The 24,936-nt window shown below is 38.9% G+C and overlaps 1 protein-coding gene across 2 annotated transcripts in view; it reads left to right on the top strand.

Moving 5' to 3' along the window:
• Akr1d1 (aldo-keto reductase family 1 member D1) overlaps window positions 1-23,925 on the top strand; it is a 53,708-nt gene extending 29,783 nt beyond the window's left edge. For both annotated transcript variants that reach the window (XM_055602049.1, XM_055602048.1), the window contains 6 exons: window positions 6,894-6,971; window positions 11,805-11,927; window positions 13,820-13,929; window positions 14,674-14,839; window positions 20,047-20,129; window positions 22,416-23,925. In XM_055602049.1, coding sequence (XP_055458024.1) covers window positions 6,894-6,971; window positions 11,805-11,927; window positions 13,820-13,929; window positions 14,674-14,839; window positions 20,047-20,129; window positions 22,416-22,458 — 603 coding nt within the window. In that variant the 3' untranslated portion in view covers window positions 22,459-23,925. The remainder of the gene's footprint in view (window positions 1-6,893; window positions 6,972-11,804; window positions 11,928-13,819; window positions 13,930-14,673; window positions 14,840-20,046; window positions 20,130-22,415) is intronic.
• The last annotated feature ends 1,011 nt before the right edge of the window (window positions 23,926-24,936 follow it).

Here is a 24,936-nt window from a genome sequence, read left to right as displayed (position 1 = left end):
CTTGAGATCAGGGATGGAGATACCTCCAGAAGATCTTTTATTGTAGAGGATTGTTTTAGCAATTGTGGGTTTCTTGTTATTCCATATGAAGTTGAGAATTTGTCTTTCAAGGTCTGTAAAGAATTGTGTTGGTAATTTGATGGGAATTGCATTGAATCTGTAGATTGCTTTTGGTAAGATGGCCATTTTTACTATGTTAATCCTGCCAAGCCATGAGCATGGGAGATCTTTCCATCTTCTGATATCTTCTTCTAATTCTTTCTTCAGAGACTTGAAATTTTTTTCATACAAGTCTTTGACCTGCTTGGTTAGGGTTATTCCAAGGTACTTTATGTCATTTGTGGCTATTGTGAAGGGTGTTGTTTTCCTAATTTCTGTCTCAGCCCTTTTGTCTTTTGTATACAGGAGAGCTACTGATTTTTTGAATTAATTTTGTATCCGGCCACTTTGCTGAAGGTGTTTATCAGCTGTAGGAGTTCTCTGGTAGAGTTTTTGGTGTGCCTCATGTATACTATCTTATCATATGCAAATAGTGATAATTTGACTTCTTCCTTTCCAATTTGTATCCCATTGATCTCCTTCAACTGTCTTATTGCTCTAGCAAGGACTTCCAGCACTATGTTGAAGACATATGGAGAGAGTGGGTAACCTTGTCTTGTCCCTGATTTCAGTGGGATTGCTTTGAGTTTCTCTCCATTCAGTTTGATGTTGGCTATAGGCTTGCTGTATATCACCTTTACTATGTTTAGATATGTGCCTTGTATCCCTGATCTCTCCAACACTTTAAACATGAATGGATGTTGGATTTTGTCAAATGCTTTTTCAGCATCTAGGGAGATTATCATGTGGTTTTTTTTCTTTCAGTTTGTTAATATGGTGGATCACATTGATGGATTTCCATATATTGAACCACCCCTGTGTACCTGGGATGAAGCCTACTTGGTCATAGTGGACTATATCTTTGATGTTTTCTTGTATTCGGTTTGCAGGTATTTTGTTGAATATTTTTGCATCAATGTTCATAAGGGAGATTGGCCTGAAATTCTCTTTCTTTGTTGGGTCTTTGTGTGGTTTAGGTACCAAGGTGACTGTGGCTTCATAGAATGAGTTTGGTAATGTTCCTTCTGTTTCTATTTTGTGGAATAGTTTGAAGAGAACTGAAGTTAGCTCTTCTTTGAAGGTCTGGTAGAATTCTGCACTGAAAGCATCTGGTCCTGAGCTTTTTTTGGATGGGAGACTTTCGATGATTGCTTCTATTTCCTTGGAGGATATAGGACTATTTAATTGATTTACCTGGTCCTGATTCAGCTTTGGTAATTCGAATCAATCAAGAAAATTGTCCATTTCATTTAGGTTTTCAAATTTTGTTGAGTATAGACTTTTGAAGTAAGTCCTAATGATTGTTTGAATTTCTTCAGTGTCTGTAGTTATGTCCCCTTTTTCATTTCTGATTTTGATGGTGTCTCTCTGCCTTTTAGTTAGCATGGCTAAGGGTTTGTCTATCTTGTTGATTTTCTCAAAGAAGCAGCTCTTGGTTTCATTGATTCTTTGAATTGTTTTATTTGTTTCTAGTTGATTGATTTCAGCCCTGAATTTGATTATTTCCAGCCGTCTACTCCTTTTTGGTGTGTCTGCTTCTTTTTCTAGGGTTTTTAAGTGAGCCATTAAGTTGCTTGAATGAGCTGTCTTGAATTTCTTCTTGAAGGCACTTAGTGCTATGAACTTTCCTCTTAGCACTGCTTTCATTGTGTCCCACAAGTTTGGGTATGTTGTGTCTTCATTTTCATTGAGTTCTAGGAAGACTTTAATTTCTTTCTTTTTTTTCTTTCTTCCCTAACCTAGCTGTCATTTAGTAGCAAGTTGTTCAGTTTCCATGTGTGTGTAGGCTTATTGCTATTTCTGTTGTCATTGAGATCCAGCTTTATTCCACAGTGATCAGACAGGATACAGGAGATTATTTCAATCTTCTTGTATCTGTTGAGGCTCGCTTTGTGACCAACTATATGGACTATTTTGGACAAAACCTAAGAATAATAGGAGTAGAAGAAAAAGAAGATTCCCTGCTCCAAGGCCCAGAAAACATTTTCAACAAAATCATTGAAGAAAATTTCCCCAACTTAAAGGAGAGGCCAATAAGAATACAAGAGGCCTACAGAACACCCAATAAATTAGACCAGAAAAGAAAATCCTCCTACCACATAATAATCAAAACAGTTAGTATACAGAACAAAGAAAATATACTAAAAGCTGCAAGGGGAAAAGGCCAGGTAACATATAATGGCGAACCCATTAGAATCACACTGACTTTTCAACAGAGACTATGAAAGCCAGATGGGCCTGGACAGATATCATGCAGACCCTAAGAGAACACAGATGTCAGCCCAGGCTACTATACCCAGCAAAACTCTCAGTCCTCATAGATGGAGAAAACAAGATATAAGGTTTTGTCTATAAGGTTCCATGAGGTGCTGAGAAGAAGGTAAATTCTTTTGTGTTTGGGTGTAAGGTTCTGTAAATGTCTGTCAGGTCCATTTGATTCATGACCTCTGTTAGAGACATTGTTTCTTTGTTTAATTTCTGGTTTGTTGACCTGTCCTTTGTTGAGAGTGGCTTGTTGAAGTCTCCCACTATTGATGTGTGGGGATCTATGTGTGGTTTAAGTTTTATCAATGTCTGTTTTACAAATGTAGGTGCCCTTGTATTTGGGGCATAGATGTTGAGGATTTTGATGTCTTCTTGTTGGAATTTTCCCTTGATGAGTATGAAGTGTCCTTCCCCATCTCTTTTGATTAATTTTGGTTGAAAGTCTATTTTATCAGCTATTAGAATGGCTACTCCTAATTGCTTTTTGGGTCTATTTGTTTGGAAAGCCATCTTCCAACCCTTTACCCTCAGGTAATGTCTATCTTTGTGACTTAGGTGTGTTTCTTGTATGCAACAGATTGCTGGGTTTTGTTTACGCATCCATTCTGTTAGTCTGTGTCTATTTATTGGAGAATTGAGTCCACTGATGTTGAGAGAGATTAATGACCAGTGGCTGTTAGATCCTTTGATATTGATGTTGGCTGTGGTCATAAGGTTGTGTGTTTGGTTGCTTTTTGTTTTACTGTAGTGAGGTTAATTATTTCCTGTGTTTTCTTGAAAGTAGATAATTTTCTTGGGTTGTATTTTCCCTTCTAGTGTCTTCTGTAACACTGGATTTGTGTGTAGGTATTGTTGAAATTTGTTTTTGTCATTGAATATCTTGTTTTCTCCATCTATGAGGACTGAGAGTTTTGCTGGGTATAGTAGCCTGGGCTGACATCTGTGTTCTCTTAGGATCTGCATGATATCCATCCAGGCCCTTCTGGCTTTCATAGTCTCTGTTGAAAATTCAGGTGTGATTCTGATGGGTTTGCCATTATATGTTACTTGACCTTTTTCCCTTGCAGCTTTTAGTATTTTTTCTTTGTTCTGTATACTTACGGTTTTGATTATTATGTGGTGGGAGAATTTTCTTTTTTGGTCTAATTTATTGGGTGTTCTGTAGGCCTCTTGTATTCTTATTGGCTTCTCCTTTAAGTTGGGAAAATTTTCTTCAATGATTTTGTTGAAAATATTTTCTGGGCCTTGGAGCAGGGAATCTTCTTTTTCCTCTACTCCTATTATTCTTAGGTTTTGTCTTTTTATGTTGTCTTGAATTTCTTGGACGGTCTGTGTCAGGAATTTTTTAGATTTAACATTTTCTTTGACAGATACATCTATTTCTTCCATTGTATCTTCCACACCTGAGATTCTTTCTTCCATTTTTTGTAGCCTATTGGTTATGCTAACCTCTGTGGTTCCTGTTTTCTTCCCTAAGTTCTTTCTTTCCACAATTTCCTCCATTTGTGTTTTCTTTAAGTTTTCCAATTCTATCTTCAGGTCTTGAGCCATTTTGATTTCCTTCACCTGTCTGACTGTATTTTCCTGCTTTTCCATCAATTCCTTCAGCTGTTTGTTTGAACAATCCTCTTTTTCTTTTATTTCATTCAGTGATTTAAGCATTTCCTCTCTAAAGGCCACAAACTGTTTGGCTGCAACTTCCTCTATTTCTTTACGGATGGTCATAAACTGTTTGTTTTTATCTTCCTCTATTTCTTTACGCATTTTATCTGTTTCCTCTGTTATCCTCTTCATGAGCATAGATGTTAGGTCCTCTTCTTGCATTTCAAGTATGCTGGGGTGTCTAGGGCTACTTGTCCCTGGATAACTGGGTTCTGGAGATGCCATATTGCTCTGGCTTTTGTTGGTTGAACTTTTATGCTGGCCTCTACCCATTGGGTTATCTTAGGTGTTTGGAATTGGTTTCTGGTGGTTCCTGGAATCCTGTGGTGGAGAGAATCCCTTTGGTAGGAAGATAGTTTTTCCTGAAGGAAGCCTTCTCAGCTTTTTGGGTGTAGTCACTGGATGGCTGGTGTTTTTCAGGAGTTACTGCTGCTCACCTCAGGTGTAGAGACCTAAATGGTAATTGTTGTCCTTATTAGTTGATAGGGCTCTCCTCTCACCAGGAGAAGTCCTGAAGACAGCTGCCCAGTCTCTTGCTGTGAATTTAGTGATCTGCTTCTGTAACCTGTGTGTCCCGTGGTTTGGTCGGTTTTGTTAGGGATAACTGGTTGTCCCTTGGAGCAGTATCTGGGGTTGATCTCGGGGATCCTGAACTTTTGTAGGTCTGGGGTTGGGGCTCTGTGCCCCAGTACCCAAGCAGTAATCTATGGCGGGTGAGTACTGCTCTCCTGGTAACAGCAGGCTATCTGGTGCATAGCAGGTCCCTGGTTTGTGACAGTCTGCGGGACCTTTTCTGGGGATATACTGGGTGGTCTAAGTCCCTCCCCTTTGCTTTGTTCCCTGTGAGGATTTCTCCAGACAGTGACTCCAGGTCTCTGGTGTCCTGGGGTGCACAGTTCTGTCTGTGAGAAATAGTTGGTACAAAGCAGGTCTCTGGGCTGGCAGCTCGCACACCTGCCTGCTAGTCTGCAGGAGCTGGGTGCCCAACTACTCTCTGTGCTTCTGGCTTGGGGCCAGATCAGTGATGGCAGTTTGTACCCGCTGGTCTGCGAGAGACTTTCCCCAGGTAAAGCCTGGGTGTCCCAAGTCAGTATTGTTTCCTTCCTTCCCTGTGGGGCCCTCTCCTGACAGGAACTCCCTGTCTCTGTTGCACTAGGGTGCACAGCTTCGTCTGTGCCTGAGAGCTGGAGTGCAGCCCCTCCGTGCTGGTGGCGGGAGGCCAGTTCAGTGATGCTGGGGAGTACCTGCCGATCTGCGAGACTTTTTCCAGGAAAAGCCTGGGTGACCCGTGGCCAGTCCCGCTACTTTCTTTCCCCGTGGGTTTTTCTCACGACTGGGACTCCCAGTCTCTGGTGTTTTTGTGCCAACCGTTCAGCCTGGGAAGGTGATGGGGCTTGCAGGCATGTGGCTCTGGTCCAGCGACCTAGTGCCTGCGAGACCGGGGATCTCTTCTGGGTTCTGGCTGGGTGGCCTGAGAGTGGACCCAACTGGTTCCCACGCCATGGGGGTTTCTTCTCACCTGGGAAACACGATCGCTGTTGTTTTAGGGCCCAGAGTTTAGTCTCTTGGTCACTGTACGGAAAATGTGGTCCTGCTCCTCAGATGCAGTGTTTTCCTGGCACCACCATCTTGGCCCCCCCCCCCTAAAGATTGTTTTTATGTTCTTTCATTGCCAAACCCAGGAATGGTTACTGACATACAAAGAGAAGTCTCAAAGATGGCCTATATGATTAGTAAAACTATTATTATTACAGCAAAAATATTAGTGGAAATTAATCAAGAGATAGGTGAACTGAGGACCACAGTTTTAAAAAAAACTATATAGATTATTTGTTATTCAAACATAATCTTGGTTGTCAACAATTTCCTGGCATATGTTGCTTTAATGTGTCAGATTTTTCAAATTAATGATTTGCACAAAGAGATAGACAAAATCTCTCAAGTGACCTTGAATGGCCATCATGGCTAATATGGCTTTCCCCTTTCCCTGGTCCTTTGTTAGCTATTCTTATAATGTTTTTATGCATGCTTATGTAATTAGACTAGTCATAAATGCAATGCATTCAACCATGTCCTTTACCATGGCCATTTTTTTTCTTTAAAAACTTAGAAATGGGAAAGTGTTGAGGGTGAAAGGTCCTTGTACACACAGATAAATACAGGGGAAGCCAGGAAAGTTAAACATGCAGGCTCATCTCTTCAAAGGAAGGAGATATTTACCTGTCTTCCTCTTGGAATGCTGGTAACGAAGTCAGTTTACAACCTGGTTGCTATCTGTACAGCCAGGCTTCACTCATACCTCCTAGAATTTATGTTTTGTTTATCTCAGACCCTTCCCTCCTAAATCTTGAGCATTGATTCTGAGTCAATAGAAACCATCTTTATGAAAGAAACCATATGTACTTTGTAAAGAGTTTCAATGTAAATACATCTTAAGTTTGTTGTAACTTGGAACTGAGTTAATTATCATCAGGAACCTTTTTTTCCAAAATTTTACTGTGCTTAAATATGGCTAAAATAAACCAGCTGATATCAAACTCCAAGAAGTTTGGCTCAGCATCAGCTAAGAAGAGTTTCAATGTTGCTTCACCTGGATCAATTCCCTGCAGCTATGACACATGCAGGGACTCCCACAATGATAAAATATTGTATAATTACATGTCATATATTATTAATAAGATATAGAGTGTAATATAGTATATAGTTATATGTACATATACATAGGTTTTATATGTACATATAATATTTGTTAGAAAAGTATATAAATTGGTAAGCTTGATTTGCAAGGCCACAGTATATTATATGTTGACAGCTTAAATTTTCTATTTTTAGTTCTTAGGCATAAATAAATGTTTTGTGTTTTATAGCCTGGAAAGGAAATTTATCCTAAAGATGAAAACGGCAAATGGTTATACCATAAATCAAATCTGTGTGCCACTTGGGAGGTAAGTTCATGTGGACAGCTATTGTAAAAGACCTATATTTTTACCTATAGCCCCTATTTTTCCTGCACAAGCCCTGACAGCTGACACCTTTACATTTAATAACAAGTAACAGATTTCTAGCCGCACGTGCAAATATATGAGACTTCCGCTTGTAGGTGTTCAAAAAGTCTTTCTTTTAATCTTGAAATTGTGTGTATGTGAGGTTGCATATCTTGTGGGACCATGTGGGTCCTGGAGCTTGAATTCAGGTCGTCAGGCAGCAAGCACATTTATCCAATGAGCTACGTCAGGCAGTCTTGGTGGTGAAAAATTATTAATTTTTCCTAATTGAAGACAGTATTTCTGAGGAATATAAAAAGAAATACAGAAAATGTGTTCTACCAAAATAGTACTCTAAAACATAAATGAGATAACTTTGTGGTTTAAAATTGAGTTTTAAAAATTAATGTGATGTCTGAAAGAAATGAATTAAAAATAGCCCATGCGAAGCTAAAAATGATTCCACATCCATTTCTGAACCATTTACTGGCTCTTTCCCTGGGAGTACAAGAGTGGGAAAGTTCAGGAACATGAAAAACTGTTGTGACTGTATGCAGGCCCGATGTTCTGTGCGGGTCTGGGGATGGGCTTGTGTAGAAGCTTTACCCTAACACAACAGTTCACGTCTTCTGCTCCCATGCCCACCTGCCAAGCCAAAGCCAAGAGAACAAGAATGAGTAAGACTTTCTATTTCCTTCTGGAAGCAACAGCTGAGAGTCTGAACCACAGAACTATCCAGAGGGTTTAAGGGAGGTTTTCTGATTCTTGGGGCCTATATCCAAGAGGCCATACACTTGCTTTATTGTTGTGATGAAAGTGGGGGTCTCGTGCTCCCTTCTAAGGTGCCTCCTGGAAAAGAAAATGAGCAAGACATTTGCTTCAGAAAAAACACTTAGTAATATATCCCAATGTAAACAGAACAAAGGACCAAGGATCTTTGTAATAAAAGACAGTAAAAAGAGATATCAGCTACATGTATAATAAACAACAACAACAAAAACACTTAGGCAAGCAAGCAAAAAATACTAACATTTTTTTAAATACATGGGAATGCATATTAGAAACAGCCAAAATTAGAAAGAATATAGAACTTAAGAATCAGAGTGAGGAAATTCCCTAATACAAAGAAGAGAAAACAAAACAAAACCTACTTCAACATAAAAGGAAAAACTAAGCAACAGAAAAAAGAATAAAATTGGAATTCCCAGTGAAGAGGTAGGGAATAGAGAAGACAGCAATATTTGAAGAAGGAAAGATACTGGGCTGATCATAGAGTGCAGAAAAGGAAGAAATCGTGTCTGCATGGTGCTGGGAATGGGCCCTGAGGTCTCAAGAAAACAACTATCTAACCCAAGATATTTCAGCAGTGCAGAAAAGCTTCCTTCTGCCGAAGGTGTGTTGGTGCTAAACCAAGTAAGCCATCTCATCGACTTCATTCTTAACTCTCAGGGTCCTATGCCTCATACGATGGATGTGGTCAGGTGGTCAGGCCCAGCCTTACATTCCTGTTTTATTTTTGTTGTTGTTTGTTTATTTACTCTACATCCCAAGTGTGCCCTCTCCCTCCTCTCTTCCCAGTCTACCCCCAAAATCTTCCCTTCCATCCCCCTTTCTCTCTAGCCTACATTCTTATGCAACTGGCTGATTTAAAAGTTAGTGATAAACAGAACCCAGCTTTACACAGAATGTACACTTCAAACGTATATTTTGATTTTAGGAAAATGATGACCTGAGAAGAGATTTTTTTTCTAAATGGTATTTTTCAGTTGTCTTTTAAAATGGTGTTTCCTTTGTCATATTTAACCCTTTAATAGAAAAGACAACACATTTCTCTCAAATTTCCTACAATGGTTATAATGAGGTCTCAGAATATCAAGGAGAAAGACAAGGTGAAAAAAAATTTTAAACTTCCAGAATATAGTAAATACACCAACAAAGGAGGAAAAAGTAGAATAATAAAGTAATCAATTGAAAAAAAAAAGGCACAGAAAGAAGGGAAACAAATGATGGAGAAGAGAAAATAAATACCCATCTTGAAGACTTAGTGATGTCAATAATTGTTGAATATGTGTAGTGTAGATGCCTTCATGAAAAGGTAGAGTTTGCCAAAATGCAGAAAACCAAGTTCCACTATATGTGTGTGTGTGTGCACGCACATGTGTGTGTATGAAGCACAATTTTAAATAAAAAGACAAAAGCATGTTAATAGGAAAAACAACTATAGAAAAAAATATATATCAGGATAGTTTTAACCCAAAGAAGTCTGGGGTGGCTAATTCAGCTTCTAGAAAGAAGTTTAGGCATGAAGCCTACACTAACAACAACAACAAAAGAAAGTAAGCAATCCATGCTTATAATTAAATATTGCAAAGCTTATTACTAATTAAGATAATAGCTACACATAAAATCTGTGGGGTGAGAGTCATGCATGATCTGCCTTTTGACATAATTTACTCTCATGGACCAGCAGAGGGACTGGGGAGATGGCTCAGTAGTTAGGAGCACTTGTTCCTCTTGCTGAGGACCCAGATTTGGTCTGCAGCACAACATGGTACCTGTGTATACCAACTGTGAATAACTCCAGTTCTAGGGGATCTGATGCCCTCTTCTGGGTCTCTGCGGGCACTGCACACATGTGATCAGATAGACTTGCAGGCACAATACCCATACTCAAAAATGGGTAAAAGTCTAAAGACAACAACAACAAAACAAAACCATAAAACAGAATGCCACTCTTTTAGTACCCACAGACAATGTGACCAGAGTCCTGCTTTCTCATCCACAAAACATCTCAGGAAGTTTTTAAGTATCCTGGTTATGCAAAGTGTGTAGTCTTATTAAGCTGGAATTAAATCTTAAACTAAGAACAAAAAGATATCTGAGAAAACATCAAATATTTAGGAACAGAGAAATACATATAAATAATTCATAAGACAAAAAGAAAATAAAACCAACTATATGCAATCCATATGTTAGCCTCACACAATGTGAATTGAATCTCTAAAAAACAATATTAAATATTTAGATAGAAATTTGATAAAATATGCATAAGCTTTCAACATTAAAAACTATCGTATACAACTAACAAAATCAAAGATCTAAATGAATAGGGGAAATATACCACATCCCTTAATATTCAATATGTTATGATGTTAATTCTCACCAAACTTGACCAAAGACTTAAGGCAATCCTGGTTAAAACAAATAAAACAAAACAAAACAAACAAACAAAAAACACTTATTGAAATAATAATAAAAAATCCCTAATGCTAAAATTTATATGGAAATACAAATATTTGCAATGTTCCCAAAAAACTTAGAAAAAAGGAAAGGAAGGAGACATGATGAAGAAGCACTATATACATGTAAGAAATTTCCAAAGAATAATTTTTAAATGATTTTTCTTTATTTTTGGATGAGCATATGCCATGTGTGGTGGTCTATGGAGGGCTGGAGTTACAAGCCATTGTGAGCTGTGTGACATGGGTGCTGGCATGAATGTGGGTCCTCTAAGAGCCATCTCTCCAGCACCATCCAAAAACACTTTAAAATAATAATAAGGAAAAAAGAAGTTAAAGGAGTTACAATAAATATAAGAATTGTTAGAATTACAGCCATTGTAACATTAACAGAACAGGTAAGCCAGTGAGACAGTGTAAGGAAAACTAAAATAGATCCATAGAACACGATGTCAAGATTGTAACTGGAAGTTCAGGGCAAGTCAATGGGAGAGAGTGTCTTTTCAACTGAGCTGAAACTAGCTCACACCAGCTTGCAAAACTTGACTCTGAAAATGTCTTTGTAGGTCCACAGCCAGGGATGTCATTCTGCTAGCTTGAATAGAGATTAGTGATAAAGTAACACCATAGGAATTGGCAAATGCTATAAATTGAGTTATTGTTGTTTTCCTTGCCCTGGATGGCTGGATGTTAAATATTTATCTGCACTCCACTGAAGGTGTTTATAAGTGAGTAGTATAAATGAGTCTTTCTAGCGGACACAGGTAGGATGATCAATCCTCACTTAGAAAGACAAATGGGATGTGCATTGGACGTATGACAGGAGTCTACCACAGAAGGCACCTGAAAGACTCTACCTAGCAGCGTTTCAAAACAGATACTAAGACTCATAACCAAACCTCGGCAGAAGGGGAGTTAGTATGATGGGGAAAGGATAGGAGCGCCACAAGGACCAAATATATCTGGGCACAAGGGTTTTCTCTGAAACTGTTTCTCCAACCAAGGACCATGTATGGATATAACCTAGAACCTTTGCTCGGATGAAGCTCGTGGTAGCTCAATAACCAATTGGTTTCCCTAGTAAGGGGAACAGGGACATTTCTGACAGAAACTCAATGGCAGTCTCTTTGACCTCCCCACCCCCCAAGGGAGGAGCAGTCCTGCTAGGCCACAGAGGAGGACTTTGCAGCCAGTCCTGAAGATACCTGATAAAATAGGACCAGACGAAAGGGGAGGAGGTCCTCCCCAATCTGTAGACTTGGAAAGGGGCAGGGAGGAACTGAGGGAGGGAGGGTGGGATTGGGAGGGAATAAGGGAGTGGAATACAGCTGGGATACAGAGTTAATAAAATGTAACTAATAATAATAAAATTAAAAATAAATAAATAAATGAGTCTTTCTAGTATGTGCACATATTAGAATCTATCAAAATGAATTTTCTGTTGTTTTGATTTTTATACTATGTATCTATTTGGGAGCAGAGTGGGTGTGCACAACACACATTCATGATTGGCTCCTGAGAGCAGATTTTTTGACTGTTGGCATTTACCCTATAGGCACTGGAAGCTTGCAAAGATGCTGGCTTGGTGAAATCTATTGGTGTGTCTAATTTTAACCGAAGGCAGCTGGAGCTCATCTTGAACAAGCCAGGACTCAAGTACAAGCCTGTTGTCAACCAGGTAGAGTGGAATGGCTTCCACTGTGTGTGTTGGGGGGGGGGCAGTAAAATGCTTAAATGATAACAAGGCTCCTGGACTTTAGAGCAGGAAGTCTTCTAGGTGCCCCACAGAAATCACAGTCTAAGTCTCTAGGCCAACCTTTTTCATTTCTTTCGATCCACACATCTTAAGAAAAAGGGCCCAATACAAGGTCGTCCAAGCCGTAGAGTTCATGGCCTGCCTGTCTCCAGAAAGCAAAATAGGCATGGTGGGCACATCTGGAGATGCAGAGGAGGCTGAGTTTGAGGCCAGCCTGGGCTGCAAAGCAAGAGTGTGTCTCAAAGAAAACAAACAAGCAAACAAAGCCATTTGAAAACTCAAATCAAGGTAAATGTAACCAAACTGTTTTTTTTTTTTTTTTTTTAAGAAGAAGAAGAAAAGTAATGAGAAGGAAATGAGACTTGCTGAATCAAGTCATAATATAGAAATTTAAAGTAATGCAAGGCTCAGGAAACTGACGTGGTAGGGTCCCTTCTGTCCAGGAGTCTGAGACCCACAAATACCAATACCTTATCTCAAAACTCAGTAAAGTATGAAGGGTGGCATGTGAACCAAGATGCAGATTGATGAGAGAAAACAAACACTTAAAGGCTGGTGAAGACACACTAAAAATCTACTCTAAAAATGCAACAACACAAACTAGTGGCAAAGGCATGAATCTTTCAATTGTCTGAGAAGAATGGCCAGCTCTCTAGAAACAACCAGCCAGAGCTTCATCTCACAGCACACTCCAAAGTTAAAAGGCAGAAATCATTTGTGAATACAATAGAAGAATTTAGGTGTTTTTTTGTTTGTTTGTTTGTTTGTTTGTTTGTTTGTTTTTTGAACAATGGCTACAAAAGCAAGCCATGGAAAAGCCATAAAGAAAGCCTGGATCAATGTAAACACACTGGAAGGGTAGTGGGGTGGACCAATGGCCTGCTCGTCTAGCACAGGCCCAAGGTTAAGTCTCTAGAACTGAGAGAAGAAGAAAAACTGCTAGAAGCAGAGAGTAAGCAAGCAAGCAAACAAACAAACAACAAACAAAAAACTGATATGTTTAAATATGATAAAAGAATCCATATATTTATCAATTAAAAGACTAATACAAATGAATCAAAATACTTGATGGGGAAAAAAAAGCCTTTAAAACACAAAGTTAACAAAACAAACAGACGGGAATTCACAGAAAACTATCCCCAAGACTATTAAAGTTGGGGGAAGTGTCCTACTCACTGTTGGAGAAAGCTGAATTTAGGTGTGATTTTCTGTTACATGTAAACACATCCGTATCAGCATTGTAGAGGACCCGGATGGGTTCCCAGCTCCCACACAATGGCTCACAGCCATGTGTAACTCCAGCCCCAGGGAGCCCAACACTGCCTTCTGGCTCTGCAGGCACTGCGCACGGGTGGTGCATTCACACGTGCAGGCGAATCACTCATGTACATAAAATAAAAAAGAAAGAAATCCGCTAAAAAAAAACTATGACATTTTTGTTTCACGCGGTTTTCTAGGCTCCTCTAAGCAAGGGAGAGAGTGTCAATGAGTGAGCATTGGTTCAGCCTTTCTGGATGACTGTTTGCATTTGTGATTTTTTTTATTGCTGTTGTTGTTTTATCAGTGTGTGTGAATGTGCCACACAATGTGTGTGAGGGTCAGAGGACAACTTGCAGAAGTTGGTTCTATTCTTGCACCATGTGGATCCTGGGGACTGAACACGGGTCACAAGACTTGTTGGCAAGAGTTTTACCCACTGTGTCATCCTACCAGTCCCTGAATAACTTCCTGAAAGTTACGTGAACCTGCATTTGGTTATAGGCCTTAATCTTGTTCTCTACCCTCTAACATAACTCTCGAATGTTACCACACAGGTAGAATGCCACCCGTATTTCACCCAGCCAAAACTGTTGAAATTTTGCCAGCAGCATGACATTGTTATTGTCGCACATAGCCCTTTAGGGACCTGTCGGAACCCAGCCTGGTAAGTAATGCTGTATTCTCCTCAAGAAGTGTCTCTTTCCGTGTGGACAGGGCACAAAACCAGTGTTAATTAGCTTGAGTGGAAAGACTCTGTTTGCCTGTGTGATCTTCAAGAAATGGCCTTTCAAGTCAAAATCCCCATAAACAAATAAAAACTTGTGATACCTTCCTCATTGAGGGGTTTACTTGTTGGTTACATTAAATGTATAGCATTTCCTGTTGCTGCCTGATGAGAAATGCTCAGTAAATGTTGAAGCATTACTGGACAGAGTTTCTGCAGCCACCTTCTGAAAGCTTGTAAGCTGTTGAATTTGGTACACAGTGGCAACACCTTTGGTGGAATCCAAGAAGCTTTAGGAAAATGTCTACCTTGATTGCAAGAGTTGAGCTACTTACTTTGTCTTTTTGCCTTTCTACTTCAGACCAAACTTCACCCCATACCCACACTCATGAAGAGGGAGAGCTTGTGGAGTGTGTGTGTGTGTGTGTGTGTGTGTATTATATACGTACATATATCATATATATTATTTGTCCTCTGAATCAACCCTACCCACCCGTGTCTCTTGATCTTCTCATGCTACGAGCAAGTTTTTGTTTCATGATTCACATTCAGAGAAATTAACTATAGGTGACTTGAGTGTCCTAGCAGTGGCCAAGTGAATAAGGACACCAGCAGGATGACTGATGAATTCTTGGCTCTCATCTAAAGATGACATGTATTTTCTTTTCTCTCTACCTCTCCAAGGGTGAATACGTCTTCTCCACCCTTGTTAAATGACAAACTCTTAACCTCACTGGGGAAGAAGTACAATAAGACAGAAGCTCAAATTGGGTTGCGTTTCAACATCCAGCGAGGGGTGGTTGTCATTCCTAAAAGTTTTACACTCAAAAGGATCAAAGAAAACTTTCAGGTAAGAGAATTACCTTTGAAAGAGGGGAAAGACAGTAGTGGCTGCTGTGTCACTCCTGGAAATGTTCTCAGTCTCACGTATGTGTCACTTCTGTGTGTCCTGCATGTCAAATACTCCTCTGGCTGTGCAACTTCTACCAACAGACACACCTCCAGTCTTGTAAACTAAAAACCAATGCAGATCTACTTTCTCTGGCTATTTCTACTGCTTTCCTTCTTTTTTACAGACAACCTCTTGAAAAGGAAACCTGCTCTGGGATCACGTCCCCTCTTATTTTTTGACTCATTAAAATCGAACTTTCATGCTGACAGTCTACGTGGGAGAGCTTTTCTCAGGGTAGCCAAGACTTCTGCTTGAGCAGATTCTTTGTTCTCAGTCTTTGTGAGGTCTCAGTTTTCAACCACATTTAGTCCAGTTGGCACACTCTCCTTCTTGGAATATTTACTCGGTTGGAAAGCTGTATGACATGGAATGTTTTGAGAACAGTAGCAAGAACTTGTTTGGTTGGTTTTCCATGCTGGCCTCAAACCTTCTGTGTGGCTAAGGATGGCTTTGAACTCTTGACACTTCTGCGTCCACTTCCCAAGTTCTGAGATTACAGGCACAAGTATCTGGCAGTTAATTTAATGTCATAATATGAAATCTCCACTTGTCATGAAATAAAAAAGACTACAGAAAATCAATCCACACTAAACAAGAAAAAACAGTGATTAGAAACAACACACATGGAAAGGGAGAAATTAGAAGTTTATCTTAAATTAAAAACCAAAATTTATAAAAATCAGTGGACTTATTGGAGTCACAGCAAATTTAGGTTCCAGTTGCTTATGCATATTGACTCCTAGAAGAAACAGAAAAAGTGTTGGCTCTTTAAAAGACAACTGACAAATTTACACAGAAGCTTTTGTAGAATGACCCTGGGGAGAATAATTTTCATCTGAAGGCTTTTCTTTTCTTCAAATTTTATATAGATATATTGATATACCTTCCAAAGTAGAATTTTAAACTTGACCTTGTCCTTATTTGGGATAGCCTGTGTCTTAATTAGAATAGATCTTCAAATCTTCTCTCATCATTGACCTCATGAAATCTGTGTCCTTATAAGACCTGCTGCAGTTTCTGACCAAGACCCACAGTAAACCACAAAATAGAGATGTAAATCCATAGACACACTCATATTTTGAGTGTTTAGCTTGTTTAGGACTGGTTTTATGTAATTAAATTTAAATATCTATATTTAACTCTTTTCTATGTGCCAGTGCTTTGCCTGTATTTTCACATGTGCACTATGTGCAGGCCTGCTGCCTGCAGAGGCCAGAAGAGGCTCTCAGACCCCAAGAACTGGAATTACAGGTGTTGTAAGACATTATGTGGGTGCTGGTATTTGAACTTCAATATATGGATAATAAATAATCAAAGAAAGAATTTCCTGAAGAGAACCCTTGAAAATGATTCATAGAGGAGAAATTAAGTAAGTGTATCTAATATATATTGTGAAAAGTAAATGATAAGGTTACCTATATATTTTTGTAGACCAGATTACAAGGACCATTAATATATAAGTAAAGGAAAATTTATACGCTGCATTTGTCTGCTACATATTTTCTAACATATTTAGTATCTATAAAGGGAAATAAAGTAGAGTAGTGAATGAAGAGAAACTTCCTCCCTTTTCATCCCATACATGTCTATTATCCTATAGCATTAGTTAACAAAGAACATAGATTTACAGGCTGCTCACATAATTAAAATTATTAATTATAAGCAGATAAACTAAATATTAAAATTGAATTGCAAATAAAATATTAAATGCTAATACAGAATATGTACATAATGATAATAAAATATAAAGTGTAACCATTTAAATTATTTAATATTTGTATCAATAAAGATGGAGTGAGGCAACTTTATTTTCTGAACTATGTACAAAATATCTATTTACAAGTTTTACAACTTTTTAGTCCTACAACTAAACCACTAGCTCTTTAGGATTTTCTTTTCATCAGTGTCATCCTACCTACTTAGCTACCTTTCTCTGTGCTCCTCCAAACCCAAGAGAGCTCCTCAGTGCGCTGTTACCCAAAGCTCCTCCAAAGGGCTCTTCCAACCTAAGAGAGAAAGAGAAAGAGAGAGACTAGAGTTACAGAGAGACCTCTATCACAGGTATAATTGCGTATAAAAGAAATTTCAAACTCCTTCCCTACACTCTTGGCAGGCTGAATGATGTCACCATCATGGTGGTGGTGGTGGTGAGTCCTCCAAACCAAGACAGTAGGGGCTGAGCCATTTCATCTTTATGGTGGGGTAGTTCGAGGCCGCCAGTCACAGAGCAAAGAACACAAGTCCTCCCCCAAACAGCTTGCCTTAAAACATTCTTTAGCATTCTGATCTGTAGAGGCTTTCAGAGGTACACCTAAACTACATCTCTTCAGGTCACACCTAACTGTATGTGACAAACGCAATGCCTATTTAAGTTTTTACACTTTGCTAACAATTAGTTTTTCTATGTACAATAAGCAAATATCTTATAACAGCAAAGTAAAGAGATAGGAAAAAGTAAGAACAGGCTAGCAAAATGGTTTAGAGGGTAAAGGCACTTGTTGCCAAAATTTTCATCACTTTAAAAGGAACTAATAAACGGCGGAGATAGTAGCCAACACCTTTAATCCCAGTGTTCCAAAGGCAGAGACAGGCAGATCTGTGAGTTAGAGGTCATCCTGGTCTACAGAGTGAGTTCTAGGATGGCCAAGTCTACACAGAGAAACCTTGTCTGAAAAAAAAAAAAACCAACCAACCAACCAAACAACAGTCCAAACCCCAGAAGCTACATGATGGAAGGAGAAAATAGATTCTCCCACATGTGTACCAACATACACACACACTAAATAAATAAATGTGAGAAATAGAGAGAGAAAATAATTGTAACAAAAACCTAAAGATGTTTTAAATGATGAGAAAAACTGAAATAGTGGTGCACACCTGTGATCCCAACACTCAGAAGGTTGAGGCAGAAATATTGTGAGATACTTAGCAAGATCCAGACCGGCTGCAAAGCAAGACCTTGTCTCAATAACAATAATAATAATGGTGAATAAACAAATTTATTCTTTTAAAAAATCTCTTCTTTCATATATTACTTTCCCTTCTTTCCCCCACACCTCTCTTCCCTCTCTCCAGGCCTCCCCTCTCCCCCAGATCCAACCCTTCTCCTCTCCTCAGAGAAGAGCAGACTTCCCCGGGGACATCAAACAAACACAGCATAACAAGCTACAATAAAAACCAGGCACATAGCATCACATCAAGGCTGGACAAGGCAATCAAGTAGAAGGAAAATGGTCCCACAAGCAAGCAAAAGAGTCAGGGACAGCCCCAGCTTCCACTGTTAAGATTTCCACAAGAACGCCAAGCTACTCAGCCATAACAGATATGCAGAGGACCTCAGCAGGCTGATCTCTTCCAGTCCCATGAGTTACTGTCATTTGATCCTCTGAGCTGTGTTCTTGTGATATGTCCCTGATCCCTCTGGTTCCTCCAGTCCTCCCCCTCCTCCACGGGACCCCTGAGCTCCTCCTAATATTTGACTGTGGGACTCTGCATCTGTTGCCGTCAGTTGCTGGATGAAGTATATCTGGCCTCTTTGATGATGACTCTTCTAGGCTCCAGTCCCACCACACTCTGCCAGCAGGACCATCTGTAGGTAGAAGATTTTCTGGCTGCATTAGTGTCCCGACCCTTCCATTTGAGGCCTTGCCTGGTTACAGAGGATGGTCAGTTCAGGCCTGTGTCTCCATTACTAGGCATCTCTACAGGGTTACTCTCACAGATTCCATGGAGTTTCTATTGTACTAGTTTCCACCTCACTTCTGAAATGCCTCCAATTCCAGTCATTTCTCCCAATATCCCCTTCCACCACCCTGTCTGATCTGTCCTGTTCCCAACCTCACTGACCCAGTCCACCTGTGAAATCGATTTTATTTCCCCTTCCTTGGGAGATCCTGCATCTTCCCTTAAGCCCTCCTTGTTACTTAGCTTCTCTGGTAGACTATAGCATGATTGTCTTTTACTTTACAGCTAATAACACTTATAAGTTACCATGTTTGTCTTTCTGGGTCTTGGTTACCTCACTCAGGATAATCCTTTCTAGTTTCATACATTTGCCTGAAAATTTTATGATGTCATTGTTTTTAAATGAGCAATACTCCGTTGTGTAAATGGTACTCTGTTGTGTACCATGTTTTCTTTATTCATTCTTCAGTTGAGGGACATCTAGGTTGTTTCCAGTTTCTGGCTATTACAAATAAAGCTGCTATGAACATAGTTGAGCAAGTCCTTGTGATATAATGGAGTGTCCTTTGGATATATGCTCAGGAGTGCTGTAGCTGGGTCTTCAGGTGGATTGATTTATAATTTTCTGAGAGCCTACCATAATGATTTCTAACAGTTGTACAAGTTTTACTCCCACCAGAAGTGGAGGAATGTTCCCCTTGCTCCATATCCTCTCCAGCAAGAGCTGTCACTGTGTTTTTTGTCTTAGCCATTCTGACAGGTATGAGACAGGATCTCAAAAGGACAAAAAGGAAGCCCACAGAATGGGAAAAGATCTTCGCCAACTCCACATCTGACAGAGGGCTGACACCCAAAATACAAAAAGAACTCAAGAAACTAGACATCAACAAACTAAATAACCCAATTTTAAAAAAAGCAGATACAGATCTAAACAGAATTACCAACCTAGGAAATCTTAAATGGCCAAGAAACACTTAAAGAAATACTCAGTATCCTTAGCCATCAGAGAAATGCAAAACAAAAGAATAAGCAAATTTAAAGACTAGGAAATATTTTTTTCAGTGAGTTAGGTAATAGTCTAGAATGAAAAAAAAATCCAATGTTTCATCTGAAAAAATAAGAATCTTCACTTGTGGAACATTAGATGTTTTAAATGCATACTGTTCAGTAAGTCTGAGTGGTCCCAAGCAGAATTGCTTCCAAGACAAAGGTCAAAGCAGAAGGTCAAGCTGTCCCCCATCATCCCTTTTGCTGTACCACACACACACACACACACACACACACACACACACACACACATACACACGTGTGCAAGGAGCCCAGCTCTCTCAGACACTCACAGAGATACTGGCTCTCTCTCACCGTCTCCACTCCCTGATCCATCTTCACAAATATTCTGTCTTTTACTTCTACTATTTCAGATCTTTGACTTTTCTCTCACTGAAGAAGAAATGAAGAACATTGAAGCCTTGAATAAAAATGTCCGCTTTGTGGAGTTGCTCATGTAAGTGTCCCGGGATCTCTAATCAGGTGGTGCTTGTCACATGGTAGGAACATCTGGATGAGGGATAAGCAGTATGTTCTGAATATAAGACATGCTCGGGTGAACATATGCCACTTAGGTAAAGGCATGACATGGAGACAAGGAGAATTAACCCTTCATCCTACACCTGCTACAGCGACAATACAATTCTAAAACAACACTATTTATTTCTAACTAAAAAATCAAACAAATACCAAGATTGGAGGGAATTTTTTTTTTTTTAAATTCTGGAAGAGGCCTGCTTGTATAGTAGGAGAAAGAATATCAGATTGTGAACCAAGAACATAGAGCTCTAGTCAAATACTTTATTGCCTGTTAGATTTAGAGCTTGAGGACCGGGAAGATAACTCAGTGGTTAAAAGCTCTTACTGCTCTTTAAAGGACCTGGGTTCAGTACTCAGCACCCATATCAGGCAGCTCACAGCCACAATAACCCCAGTTCCAAGGAACCCAAAACTCTCTCTTGGCCCATAGAGGCACCTATATGCATAAGGTCCACATAAATTCACACCCACACACATACACAAAAACAAAACTAAGTAAATAAGTTAATATCATAGTGGTACATACCTAAAATCCCAGCCTTCAGGAGGCAGAAGCAGTGGATCTCTGTGAGTTCAAGGCTAGCTTGGTGTACCTAATGAATTGCAGGCCAGCCAGAACTACATACTGAATACCTGTTTTCAAAAGTACAGACAAAAGTAAATAAAGCTGGAGAGATGGCTCAGTGGCTAAGAACACTGGTTGCTCTTCCAAATGAGCTGGGTTAAATTCTTAGCACCTGCATGGTGGCTTATAATCATCGGTGACTCCAGTCCTCAGGACTACAACACCCTCTTCTGGCTTCACCAGGTACTAGGCATGCATGTGGTACATAGACATACATGAAGCCAAAACACGGATACACATAAAAATAAGATAAATCTTTTAAAAATGACTTAGAGCTTCAAGCTCTGCCAATCAGCTATCTTTTCAATGAGACTTTTCCACACTGTGTATAGATGTTGCCAAGGTCAGTCAAGGCACTGAAGAAGTCTCTGTTCCCCAAACATTGCAGCACTTTTACATTAGAACTAGTGTAGCTCATACACAGATAACTAAAGCATATATGTATATACACATTTATTTTTTGTTCTTCATCATTCCCCATTACTCATTTTGGTTTCTCAAATCATGGGGGCCACAACTTTACTGAGTCTTCCCTTTAGGAAGGAGTTAGAAAGCACCCCTTGAAACAATACAGAGTTGGAATGTGATTGAACTCACTACTTTTCATTAGTCAGAAAGTATGTTGGATAGACTGGTATTGATTTTCTGAATTACTGTAATAAAACAGCTCTTTAATGTAAATTTTCAGGGAGAATTCTGCTTGGCATTAAAACATACCATCTAGCCTCAAAATACATGAGAAAACACAAGAACACATAGTATCTTGTTGGAAACTAAGCCATAAGTCAATCAATGGTTCTTGAAGATATAAAATAATACATTAAGAAGAAATAATATGGACTGAATCTACAGTCCTATAGATTTTCTTTTACTAAAACATTATTTGACTCATCTGAAATATTTAACACCAATTCTAACAATACTAGAGAAAAATGACTCATTCTTGCAGAAAACAGCTAGAAAATCAACAAATAATATAAAGATTAAGCTCCATTAACTTAAAAATAACTGTATCTTTGAAGGGTAGTGAGCTGTAACTCTTCTCTGATGCTATTTTGTTGATCTCTGACATTGGAGAGCCCTGTTTGTTTTGTATTTTTGTAGTACTTGCAGAGAGCTAGATCTTGGCTATGTTCCATAATAGAAATACACACTCCAGACTGTTGGAGTCTCCTCTGTTATTTAAAAAGTAGGGTCATCATCATCATCATCACCATCATCATCATCACCATCATTATCACCATGCTCATTATCATAAATAGTACAGATAGGGTTATCATTATCATTATTACAAATAGTAACACTTCAAATGCAAGTATGGGCAGGCAAGACACTCATCTTATTTTGTTCTGAGTGAAATGATATAGCTGCAACCAACCTTTCCATGCCTGCCATGTGCTTGTCTACATCATGGCAAGGTACTGGCTTATGGGAAAATGAGAAGTAAGTACAGGGGAAACAAAAGGGAAATGACCAGAAATAAAACAGGGAGACAATGACTTTATCAAAGGATGCTGGTAACACAACTACGCCACCATTAGGGTAAATTGTCTTTCTCTTGGGGGGCTGTCTTTGCAGGTGGAGTGACCACCCTGAGTATCCGTTTCATGATGAATACTGAACACGGAAAGTTCTTCCACAGAGTTTTTTTTCTTGTGGTCAGAATCTTGAGCTGAGTATTCACCTCTCAACGTGAAAATAAATGGGGTCTTGCTATCCTCAGATTAAGTTGAATAGAACATGTCATACTTAACTTTTGTGTAGAATTAATTTAGTTCTGATGATGAAAAAAAAGATTTAAATATATCTAAATAGCTCTTTGCAAGTGCTTTAGGTCAGTGTCTTCAAGGTTGTTGATGGAATTCACTATACTTCAAAAGTAGCATGTAAAAGCAAACTACAACTCATGAATCTGAGACTAACATAGGAATTCTGAGTTGTTCAGCTTTTAACAGGACAATAAAGAGGTTTGTAGCAGCCATGTTTCCAAGTGCTAACCCATGACCCTGACCCACCAAAAATGGTTTGCACCATTAGTTGCAATACAGACAGCCAAGACAGAAATTCACACGCCATTTGTAATGCACATTGAGTAGACAAAGAATGAGAAGTCTAGAAGAGTCTTAAAGAAAAACATACAGTAAAAAAGCCTAAGGCTGTAGGTTCCTATGGGAGTGCTTGTCTGGCATGCCGGAGGCCCAGAATGAGAGAGGGTGTAGCGATAATCATCAAAGCCATGATGATTCTGTTTTTATCATTTGTTTCCATACAGTGTGCCTATTCAGCTTTTACTGTGCTTGAAGGATGGAGAGTTACTGATTCTTTCTTAAATTCTTTTTGTTCAGGGCAGTGGGACATTGAGATAGGGTCTCATATAGTCCAAGCTGCTCACAAATTTACTGTACAGCTGAGACAGTTCTTGAATTCTGAACTCTTGGTCTCTCTTCCATTTTTTAAGGGCCTGAGCTTCCTCATGACTGGTAAGCCATACTTGTACTCGGCTATAATCATTCTGTCCCACATTCATCAAGAAAACCATTATGTAAAGTGGCAAAAAAAAAAAAAAACCCAACCAACATATACAAATCAAGCTTTGTATCATAACATGGTCTAAAGATGGTGATTTTCAATGAATGAAAATTTAAAGGAGGATCTGAGAAATACTGAAAGATATACAGCTTTGTAAAAGAACATATATGTTCTTTTTAAGACAAGAATATATTGGGGTAGATACCTGAATTTTGACAAGTTACAAGTTCTAAAAGAACATGAGTAATTTTATATATATGTAAAATTCTAAAAAGTGAATTAAATTAATATAACTTTATCTATTTTTAATTCATCTAAAATATAGTACATTTGTTTACATAGATTATTCTCAAAGGGTAAGGGAATTCTAAAAAAAATATGTATTTCCAATATCAATAGATAAAACTGAATGGCTCAATGAGAAACATGTTTGAGAAATTATCGATTAAAATGTCATCTACATGAATCACTTTTGTTCCAATACTAATGTCAACAATTCTGTTCCCTGGAAAATATTTTATTTGCAAGAATTAATAAAGTATGATGATTTGTTCTACAACATGATCTCCATTCTGTTTCTAAGGTAGGGGGAAACATCTTCATCACAGTAAATTGAAAGGGCCTGAAGTTGAGCTTTGGGAAGAGAAGAAAGAAAAAGGTACAAACAAGAAATCTGTGTCTACCCATGTTGTCAGAGCCCTTTAGGGTTCTTCATGAGGAGTCATGTGGAGGCAGGGCTAGGCATACCATCTTTATCAAACCATTCCTAAGAAGTAGATACTTTAAAGAGTCCCATCATTTGCCAGGGGCATATTCCTCAATCAAAAAAGGATAAGTTCTGTCTTAACTATAGAAGAGATGGAGGAAAAGAGTTGGACAAAGAAAATAGAGAACTAAAGGAAGAGTAATAGTCTGCCATGAACCTCTGTATGTCAGTTCTTCTCCCATTTTATCTACTATGGTATAAAGTATGTCTCCCCTTGCCACACCCAAAGTTTATGCTGAAACCTCAACCTCCAGCACCTTAGAACATGACATTATTTTTTAAAGATCATGACATCTGTAATTAATTAAGATAAGATCAGGCTGAAGGAAGATAACCCCTAATCTAAAGTGACTGTCTTCACTTTTTAAAAGAATGGACATCCAGACAACACCCAGGGAGAAAGTCAGATGAGGATGAAGGTAGTGGTCAAGATGATGCTTCCATGAGTCAGGAGATACCAAATTTGAAACTAAATAAGAGATGTTCTTTCAGAAGGAACTGACAACACACTACAAACACCTTGGTTTCAGACCACTAGCCTTGGGAATTCTGAAGTAATCAATTTCCCTTGTGTAAGCCATGCTGCTGCTGCTGCTAGTTTGATGTGGTTTCCCTACACATTAGCACTCCAGAGTCTTTTTTTTTTTACCTGTCTATTTTGGCTATTCTGAGAAACATCCATGATGCAGTATCATCCAGAATGACAGAGCACTAGGAACGGCCATAAGGACATGAACAATGAGCTCATGTTTTCAGTACTTTTTGGTGTGTACATTTTTTGGGCATACTTATGAAGACAGTAAA

Source organism: Psammomys obesus, unplaced genomic scaffold (genome assembly GCF_907164565.1).
Source record: "Psammomys obesus unplaced genomic scaffold, mPsaObe1.curated_primary_1811, whole genome shotgun sequence".
NCBI classification, from domain to species: domain Eukaryota; kingdom Metazoa; phylum Chordata; class Mammalia; order Rodentia; family Muridae; genus Psammomys; species Psammomys obesus.
This window is presented reverse-complemented; position numbering and strand designations above follow the sequence as displayed.